At 42.1% G+C, this 10,434-nt stretch overlaps 1 protein-coding gene across 2 annotated transcripts in view; it reads right to left on the bottom strand.

Moving 5' to 3' along the window:
• Positions 1-254: 254 nt before the first annotated feature.
• The window catches only part of ACBD4 (acyl-CoA binding domain containing 4), a 136,700-nt gene continuing 126,520 nt past the window's right edge, over positions 255-10,434 (bottom strand). For both annotated transcript variants that reach the window (XM_063959986.1, XM_063959987.1), the window contains 7 exons: positions 8,891-9,011; positions 6,010-6,162; positions 4,592-4,689; positions 4,365-4,494; positions 3,807-3,997; positions 3,202-3,249; positions 255-969 (listed from right to left, as the gene is read on the bottom strand). In XM_063959986.1, coding sequence (XP_063816056.1) covers positions 862-969; positions 3,202-3,249; positions 3,807-3,997; positions 4,365-4,494; positions 4,592-4,689; positions 6,010-6,162; positions 8,891-9,011 — 849 coding nt within the window. In that variant the 3' untranslated portion in view covers positions 255-861. The remainder of the gene's footprint in view (positions 970-3,201; positions 3,250-3,806; positions 3,998-4,364; positions 4,495-4,591; positions 4,690-6,009; positions 6,163-8,890; positions 9,012-10,434) is intronic.

The following is a 10,434-nucleotide window of genomic DNA, read 5'->3' as shown; positions in this document are numbered from 1 at the left end:
TGTAATGGTGATCCAATGCTACATCTTCTACAAAGCTGTCAGGTGTTCTTTGCCCTCAGACTCCTCATGTGGCATTACCAAAGATGCAACAACAATTCAAACACCGTACAACTCTGAATCACCCCATATGCACAGTTGGACAGAAGTGTAAATAGATCTGTATTTGTTTAGCATGTGTATGGCACAATCATTGTGGAAAGGGTAAAACTAGAGGTGAACGAAAATGTCATAATGCAGTAAGCGTTTCACATAAATTAATTACTTAACATTTTTTTTATTAACATCATTAAAAAAGTTATAAACTGCAATTTTATGTGGAATATTTGGATCAACTGATTTCTCTACTACCTGTCTGGCTCTGATCTCGCTCTAAAGCCCTGGCTGTGTTGTTGCTCGCTCTTCTTCCTTGCCTAACTCTGAGCTCGCTCTCCTGATACCTCTGTATTCTGTGTGCTCTCTCTCAGTCAATATATGCTGGCTTTCTTGCTCTGCCACTCTTGTGTTTGTTTTGCCTTTGTACTTGCTTTCCCTTGGAAGAAAAGGCCATTTATCAGATATATCTCCAGTCACTGCTTAATTGGTGTAGGATTTGCTACGTCAGCAGACACGATAGAGGAGATTATTCACAAAAGTAAAGAAACAAATGCAATATAATGCATAAATCAAGAAAACAACTGAAAAGTCAATTAACTTATTCACTACCAGGCCTGTTTTATGGTAGTGTTTCATTTACCAGTCCCAAAATCTCTTTTGAAGTGGTCTCCATCAGAAAGCAGGATCCTCCCCTTTTATATTTTGAGTTCATTCATATGCAGCTGGAGAGTTTCAGTACACAGGGACAGTAGAGGCCAGGTAGACAGGTCATCTTTTCCTCCTAAGAAATCTGCGCAGCAGCCAGTGTACAATGAATGGCCAGACCAGTATGAAAAATAGAGTCTGAGAATGGGCAATCACAGGGTGCTGGGATTTCTATAAAACAAGACAAGAAATAGAGATGTTCTGATAGTAGTCTTTACACTGTTTCACATTTGGGGATACCTGTAAAAGAAAACTCTAAATTTCTGCAAAACATTGCCAATATTAAGCAAATTGCGTCATAAGTCCATTCTGAAGTAATATTTTGCAATTAAAATACACCAAATTTAAGCGTCCTAAATTATTTTGATAGAATTTTCAACATTCCTAAAGTACTGTCTTAAAATCCCCCTTTACCCCGACTAGTACTACAGTGGGAGATGCAGTAATTACAGTTGGTGAGAACTTCTGCTGGGCAGCGCCCTTACTGATCTGAGGGGTTCGGTATATTATGCCAACAGTGAAAATATTCTTCATGTCAACATGTTCAGAATGTTGGCTAGTGTGGTATCCCTTACGCAAACCTAACCCACTAAACCTAAGCCTAACCTTAATGATAATGTCAATATTTTCATGTTGGCATTTCATATGTAGACATTCTGGCCATGTCCACATTTTCCAGGTGTCGACATTTTAACCTCGTTGATATCATATCTGTTTACATTCTGGTGTAGACACTGTGAATGTCAACTTGGTGACTGCATACCAATCTGAGAGGCAGAAGATTCATCACACTATAGAAATAATAGCTAGGTCCAGCTTCAATGATGATATGGTGCTCAGTTAATGTAGCGTTCATTCTAGCACCCTGCATCTGTCACAACCCATGCAGTTCCTCTTTCCTGCCTAGGGTGGCTCTCTCTGCTCTGGTGTTTCTATCACACTCTGGTCTCTATCTCAGCACAGAGATACAGACCACAGTGTGATAGAAGCACCAGAGCAGAGAGCAACACCCCAGGCAGGAAATATTAACTGCATGGGTTGTGCGGTGCAGAGTGGTAGAATGATCACTATAATGGTAACGGGTGTAGTATGGTATGCCGGCGGCCGGGATCCAGACCGCCTGCATACCGACAGCTGGGCCAGAGCAAATGAGCCCCTTGCGGACGTGCTACGCGCGCCGCGCTATTTATTCTCCCTCCAGGGGAGTCGTGGATTCCCAAGACGGAGAATAGTTGTCGGTATGCCGGGTGTCGGGATTTCGGCGCCGGTATACTGAGTGACGGGATCCCAACAGCCGGCATACTGAATACCACCCAATGGTAACATATTCTCCCTTCTCCAGCACTCAGGAATACTTTCCCAGGCTGGCCAGCAGAAGCCCTTAGTAACTGTACTAGTATGAAGGAAGAAACAATTTAGGTAGCTGGAAAACCACTCAATTGGCAAAAATGTGGTTAAGTAGTTTTCAGTCTAACCACGAGTACAGGCTATTTTAAGATCTAAAATCAAAGCACTTTTTTGCAGTAATTGTGACAAGATAAATGTTGAGTCTTGACGCTATTTCCTTAGAGCACATTTTGTATGACCTTTTAGTATTATTTTGGCACAATTTATATATTTTTGACAAGGTCTACAGTGATATGCTCTTTCTAGACATTCCTCTCACTGTACTATAAAATCCCCTGTTTAATCTGTACAATTTATTCATTTCTAGAACACTGGTGGGGGACGACGACTGTGACATACAGAGGAAGATGGTCTGAGACACAATACAAAGCACTATACTGTATAATGAAATTACAATCCCCAGATTAAGTTTTCTTTAAAAAAAATTTTTTTACTCCAGTGTTACTTTAGTAGCAGATTGGTTGCTTTGGGCAACTTCCCCACTTTGGGTCGGATTCTGAGTCACACGCACTTCTAATGTCGGACTCAGTGATTTTATTTCTTCTGCATATGCGCATGCATCCTGACTGTGTTCACACAGAGTGGCAGTTGTGATTTTAGACACACGCATGGAGAAGTGTACTGAAAATGTAGTGGGTGTTCCTGGGTGGTGACAAGGAAGCGGCTTAGTGCACACACAGAGATGGTCCGTCTTATGCGCGTGTTATAGGAGTGTCGCAGTCGTGAACCGCTCACATAGGAGGCCATACTCGGATGGAGAATCTGCACCTGCTATTAAGTGGGTTCAAGTTCTGATGGTATATATAAAGTATTTCTGCATCTACAGACGGTCACAGTGGGTGTATCAGTCCTTGTACATTTGTACGCATGGATGTACATCAGGGAAAGACTTTGTAGCAGCATTTGCTGACAATAGTCCAACTCAGAATCAGTCCTTTCTCTCTCTAAGGCTTGACACATCTCCCCACAAAGCTTGATTCATACACAAAATCATACCGGCACTTTGTGTGATCTATGAGTTTTCCCATCTATATGATGCAAATCCTAGGAGAGAAGAGAGGTTTTTCATTTTAGCAGGAATTCTTTCCAACATTCAGGACAATATATATATATATATATATATATATATATATATATATATATATATATATAGTACAGTACAGTATATATACAAACTTGGCTTGTAATCTATGTAATAATTTCAGAAAGTCTGTTTCTTATTTAAATTAAAAAAGCATTGAGGAAACATTATATAAAACAGGCCACTAAAGGGTTTCCACTTAGAAAACTGTGGCTCATTAACTCTTATGGTATGACAAGTACCAGCATTTCAACATAAATAACCAGGGTTTTTTCCCACTTTTTTTGGCCATTGTCACCTGCAGTAGGACCAGTGACTCTCCTGTTTTCATGTACAGCCCCAAGCATGCTCTGCCAGTAGAAACGTTACCATAGTAATCATAACCTAGTAGTCATAGTCATTTAACAAAGTAAACACTGTTATTACATAACTTTGTGGTCACTAGGACTGGTATTCTATGTCATGTTATAGCATAACTTTTTTACAAGATGGGTTGATACTGTCAGTATGTTTCTATAACCTGCAGAGCTCTTTCCAGGCTTTCTATACGCTGACAAAGCCCCTGGATTGATGCCTGTAGAGCCTCTACTGTGGCTGCAATCTGAGGGCTCAGGTGGTGTGGTGAACCTCGGCACTTGGTCCGCAACTGAGTAGACATGTCTGAGCAGCTTTCTCCATTCCCCAGCCAGGCATCACTAGTTGAATTTGACACTAAATAAGATAATAAAAACACAAGTTAACCATGAAGTTCTACACACACAGCTGTTCATGCTACTAATCCACACAACCCAGTGCTCCTGCTTTTTGAGTGCCTGTTTTGACCCCACTTCACCATTCTCTATAGTTTTGAAACTTTTTCTTGAGACAGTCACTATGTGTTGTATGGTAAAAAAGGGGAAAAGTGCTGACAATTGGGTTGGGGCTGAGCAGATCTAGGGTGTTATTCAAATCAAGGCCATTGCCTGAAGCATTCAGATTGTGAAACTATAAATGTTACCATCATTTACATAACTGCGCTCTGTACTAACATAGCTCTGGTGCTACAACTTCTCATGCTCCAATTATACTATATCTATACCTGTCACAGTGTCATCATCTTTTCTTCTTTCTGCACTATGTCTCCTTGTCTTAGCCTTTGGCTTTTTGTGGGTGACATCAGATGGTTGAAACAAGTGAGGATAAATCCTAGAACCTTCATCTTCACAAACCTGCAAGGCAAGTAATTCTGGTAAAAAAAAAAAAAAGTGATGTCCTGGTCCTTACAACAATATCAATAAAACTATTTTTAATAAAACAGCATCTAACCTCCTTAGGCTTCAGTTGTTCCAAACTATCAGAGAAATCTTTTTCAGACCGCCAGCTCTCTAGTCTCCTCTCAACTTGAGCTGGGTGTGTGGCTTCATCTAGAGATGTAATCGCAGCAAGAGAAAAATATATTGCAGCAATGAAAGCAATGTATTAATCATATAAATCTCCCTTAAATACTTGTTTTAAACTGGATGGCAGTTACCGGAGATGGTAATACACAGTGATGGTCAGCAACTGCATCATCAAGACTAACATCTAAAGCAAATGTCTCATCACTGGGCATGCTGGACAGCTATTACATGATGACTATCAGCCTGAGTGTGTGGCTGACTTCCTATCGCACTAACAGGCCCTACTGTTATATTTAGCTAATCCAGCCATTCTGCCCGAGCACTGAATAGATGCATTTGTGTACTTGTCTACTTTGGCCACCTTAGGTTAAGTAAATATTAAAATTTTTAAGCTCCAAAACAGAGCAAAATCATAACACTTATTTAAGTTTTATGGTCTGACAAAAAGATGAATAACTGTACCATGTGTGGATTGACTAATATGCAATCAGACTGCACCGGATCGGTGACACAATGACTGCTGTAAGTAGGGCTATTTGTAGCAGTGTAGGACAGTGACGTGTGGTGGGGTAAGGCAGGTGAGGTAGGAAGCATGTGGACCTTTCCTGCATTAGAATCTTGCTGTAAACAAAACACCCAAACATGTAGCCAATTTGCTAATTTAATTGGGGGTGTTTGCTGGATGCACTGAAAGCCCATTGCTGCTTGTATGAGCAGCAACAGTTTTGGCATCCTGAGGCTCTCAACAACTCTCAAAAGGCAGTCCTATCAAGCAAGTGGGCAATCTCCATACCTCCCAACATGACCCTCTCCAGGAGGGACACAATGCTCTGCTTCTGGACTTTTCTCTTCATTTATGATTGCCAGCACCTGTGTTGAACAGGTAAATGGATAAGAAAGGAGTTTCAGCACAGGTGATGGCAATCATACATTAAGAGGGAAGTCCAGGAGCAGAGCATTGTGTCCCTCCTGGAGAGGGTCATGTTGGGAGGTATGAATCTCTGTCATCTTTATACACGCATATTAAATCTGAAACACCATATGTATCAAAGATTGGAGAGAGATAAAGCGCCAGCCATCATTTCCTAACTGTCATTTGTCAAACACAACCTGCAACATATCAGTTAGGAGCTGATTGGTAGTTTCTCTCTCTCCAAGCTTAGTACATCTCCCCCTTTTATCTCTCTCCATGCTTCTATACATTACATATACCCCTAAATGTGGCACCCAAAAGGCATCAGTTGTAATAAAATGAGAAATGTTCTGCACCTTATAGCAGCCTGTTACACTTAAGACTACAATCACTACATACAACTGCTGGAAAGTAGGGAATTGATTACAGACCTAGAGGGTTTCTCTGCTGCTCTGGCTCTTCCTGCCCTGAGTGTGCACCTAAGTCAGCTGTGTTCTCATAACCGTGACTTCCTCCTGAATTTTGATCCTGGATCTCCTCATTCGCCTCCTGCTCTTCTTGTATATTCTCAGATGTTTCCTTCTCTGTAACATGAAAACAAATGAATTGGAATTAATATCTCCCTAGCTGCAGTATGTGTTGGTCTCTGAGCTGCATAGAAAGTGGAGATGATTTCTCCAGAGGTCTTATATCAGAAACAAAAGTAGTCTGAGAAACAGAAAATCAATGTTTCCAGCAAGGTGCCTACTAATGGGAAACATTTTTGTTGTAAACTTGGTCAGCTTGACTAAATTGATTATTATTATTATTACTACATATTATAATGGGATCCTATTGTGTCAACAAATGATTTTATAAGTGGGCTTTAAACAATAAATGGCGGCAGCAATTGCATATGTGTTGTATTGTATAGTATATTACCATTAAGCTATTGGCTGACTCTCCTTCACTGAGGCACTCCTAATGTAGTGATAATGTTCAATATACAACATATGTCCTTAAAGCTATTGTGGAGCCACAAAAGGTGACGCAACATATCTGGACTCAATTTCAATTTATGCAGGTGCTCAGACAGAGCTAGATCTGACCACTTGGAGTCTAGACCAAACGTCTGGATCCATTTTCACTTAGGGCCTATTAGCATGGCTGGAAGAGGACTGAACACAGAAGCCAACAGTGTACATATTTTGGCCACATGTACCAGCATGTCTAATAATAATCCATTCCATCTCAATCCGATTCCTAGTGAGTCATTTTGGGGCCAAACATGCTGCAACCTAGCCACCAATATTATAGCATGTGCAGTATTATGGTGTTATAGGTCATTGTGGAATGTCATTTTATAGTAATTTACTAGAGATGAGATTAATCTTTAACAGGCTATGAGCCTAATTTAGATCTGACCGCAGCAGCAAATTTGTTAGCTAATGGGCAAAACCATGTGCACTGCAGGTGGGGCAGATATAACGTGCGGAGAGAGTTAGATTTGGGTGGGGTGTGTTCAAACTGAAAAATTAACTGCAGTGTAAAAATAAAGAAGCCAGTATTTACCCTGCACAGAAAATAAGAATTTACTCACCGGTAATTCTATTTCTCGTAGTCCGTAGTGGATGCTGGGAACTCCGAAAGGACCATGGGGGATAGCGGGCTCCGAAGGAGGCTGGGCACTCTAGAAAGATTTAGGACTACCTGGTGTGCACTGGCTCCTCCCACTATGACCCTCCTCCAAGCCTCAGTTAGATTTTGTGCCCGGCCGAGGTTGGATGCACACTAGGGGCTCTCCTGAGCTCTTAGAAGAAAGATAGTCTTAGGTTTATTATTTTCAGTGAGACCTGCTGGCAACAGGCTCACTGCAGCGAGGGACTAAGGGGAGAAGAAGCGAACTCGCCTGCTTGCAGCCGGATTGGGCTTCTTAGGCTACTGGACACCATTAGCTCCAGAGGGATCGACCGCAGGCCCAGCCTTGATGTTCGGTCCCGGAGCCGCGCCGCCGTCCCCCTTACAGAGCCAGAAGCAAGAAGATGGTCCGGAAAATCGGCGGCATGAAGACATCAGTCTTCACCAAGGTAGCGCACAGCACTGCAGCTGTGCGCCATTGCTCCTCTCACACTTCACACTCCGGTCACTGAGGGTGCAGGGTGCTGGGGGGGGCGCCCTGAGGCAGCAATAAAAACACCTTGGCTGGCAAAAATACCTCAATATATAGCCCCAGGGGCTATATATGAGGTAAATACCCCTGCCAGATTCCAAAAAAAGCGGGAGAATAGGCCGCGGAAAAGGGGCGGAGCTATCTCCCTCAGCACACTGGGCGCCATTTTTCCCTCACAGTTCCGCTGGAAGGAAGCTCCCTGGCTCTCCCCTGCAGACTACTCTACAGAAAAGGGTAAAAAAAGAGAGAGGGGGGGCATTTAATTTGGCGCAGTATATAGTTTATATTAAAAAGCAGCTATAAGGGACATAACTCAGTTAGTCCCTGCCTTATATAGCGCTCTGGTGTGTGCTGGCATACTCTCACTCTGTCCCCCCAAAGGGCTTTTGTGGGTCCTGTCCTCTATATTGAGCATTCCCTGTGTGTGTGGAGTGTGTCGGTACGGCTGTGTCGACATGTTTGATGAGGATAATGAGGTGTGTTCAAACTGAAAAATTAACTGCAGTGTAAAAATAAAGAAGCCAGTATTTACCCTGCACAGAAACATTATAATCTAACTCTCTCTGCAAATGTTATATCTGCCCCACCTGTAGTGCACATTGGAGGTAATTCCAAGTTGATCGCAGCAGGAAATTTTGTAGCAGTTGGGCAAAACCATGTGCACTGCAGGGGGTGGCAGATATAACATGTGCAGAGAGAGTTAGATTTGGGTGTGGAGAGTTCAATCTGCAATCTAAATTGCAGTGTAAAAATAAAGCAGCCAGTATTTACCCTGCACAGAAACAAAATAACCCACCCAAATCTAACTCTCTCTGCAAATGTTATATCTGCCTCCCCTGCAGTGCACATGGTTTTGCCCAACTGCTAAAAAATTTCCTGCTGCGATCAACTCAGAATTACCCCCATGGTTTTGCCCATTAGCTAACAAATGTGCTGCTGCGATCAGATCTGATTTACCCCCTATGTTAACTTCTCTACTAACTGTTTAAAGTTTACGGTTATTGATCATGCTCTATACATATCAAACTAGACTGGTGACAATCTAATACATACCAATATATGCTACTTATTTTATACAAAATATGACGTAATACTATTAAAGACTGATACAACATAAGTATGTTAGATTCTGGAGCACACTGAGCTTCATACGATTTACACACCAATGTGATTCTTGAAAAAGGATTCTGGAGGACGTGGCATATCCGGGATTACTTCGTATAAAGGGCGGAAAGGCTCAAACATTTCAGGTGATGTGTCTTCCAGAGGAACAGTGTCGATAATCTGAAAAAAGATATACATTTCATGCATTTCAGCGTGACAGAATATTTTGGAGCAAGTGATTCATATAACTGCAAAAAACGTGTGCTGAGCTTCAGAGCCATAGGCAAACTAGGCAAATGCCTAGGGGCACAAGCAGCTTATGCTGATTAAAATTATATGTGGCATGCCTATGTTCTGTGACTGCGGCTGTATCTGCATACGAAATGCTACGTTACAGTGTGTTCCTGGAAATCACTGTAACGTAGTATTTTGTATGCAGATACAGCCACAGAATATAGGGGGTAATTCTGAGTTGATCGCAGCAGGAACTTTGTTAGCAGTTGGGCAAAACCATGTGCACTGCAGGGGAGGCAGATATGACATGTGCAGAGAGAGTTAGATTTGGGTGGGTTATTTTGTTTCTGTGCAGGGTAAATACTGGCTGCTTTATTTTTACACTGCAATTTAGATTGCAGATTGAACACACCACACCCAAATCTAACTCTCTCTGCACATGTTATATCTGCCTCCCCCTGCAGTGCACATGGTTTTGCCCAACTGCTAACAAAGTTCCTGCTGCGATCAACTCAGAATTACCTCCATAGGAATGACACATATCATTTTAACCAGCAGAAGCTGCTTCTGCATCCTAGCCACATAGCAAAGTAAATAAGACACATTTTGGCAAAAAAAGGCACTCGACGTTAGCAGAGCTCCCAGCTGACTCACGCCAAGCATCTCCTGCTGCATGGCGTATTCAGGCAAGATGTATGAGGACACATCTGTATCCAGGCAGAGGTCACAGGGGGTAATTCCAAGTTGATCGCAGCAGGAATTCTGTTAGCAACTGGGCAAAACCATGTGCACTGCAGGGGAGGCAGATTTAACATGTGCAGAGAGAGTTAGATTTGGGTGGGGTGTGTTCAATCTGCAATCTAATTTGCAGTGTAAAAATAAAGCAGCCAGTATTACCCTGCACATAAATAAAATAACCCACTCAAATCTAACTCTCTCTGCACATGTTATATCTGCCACACCTGCAGTGCACATGGTTTTGCCCAACTGCTAAAAAATTTCCTGCTGCGATCAACTTGGAATTACCTCCACAGTGTTAGTGGCCATGTGAGTGCTGTGTGCAGGTGGGTTGGTTGTTCAATAGTATTCGGCATATGTGTAAGCGGCATTATTTGTGTCATTATGTGTATAAGGGCATTTATACTGTGCGGCATATGTGTAAGGGACATTATGTGTATAAATGCATTAATAATGTGTGGCATATCTGTAAGGTGCACTGTGTGTGTCATTATGTGTATAAGGGCACTAATAATGTCTGGTATATGTGTGTCACTATGTGTATAAGGGCATTTATAATGTGCGGCAAAAGTGTAAGGGACATTGGGGGTAATTCTGAGTTGATTGAAGCAAGTTTGTTAGCAATTGGGCA

This window comes from Pseudophryne corroboree, chromosome 3, assembly GCF_028390025.1.
Source record: "Pseudophryne corroboree isolate aPseCor3 chromosome 3, aPseCor3.hap2, whole genome shotgun sequence".
Taxonomy (NCBI): Eukaryota; Metazoa; Chordata; class Amphibia; order Anura; family Myobatrachidae; genus Pseudophryne; species Pseudophryne corroboree.
Note: the sequence above shows the minus strand (reverse complement) of the source record. Positions and strands in the feature narration are given on the sequence as shown.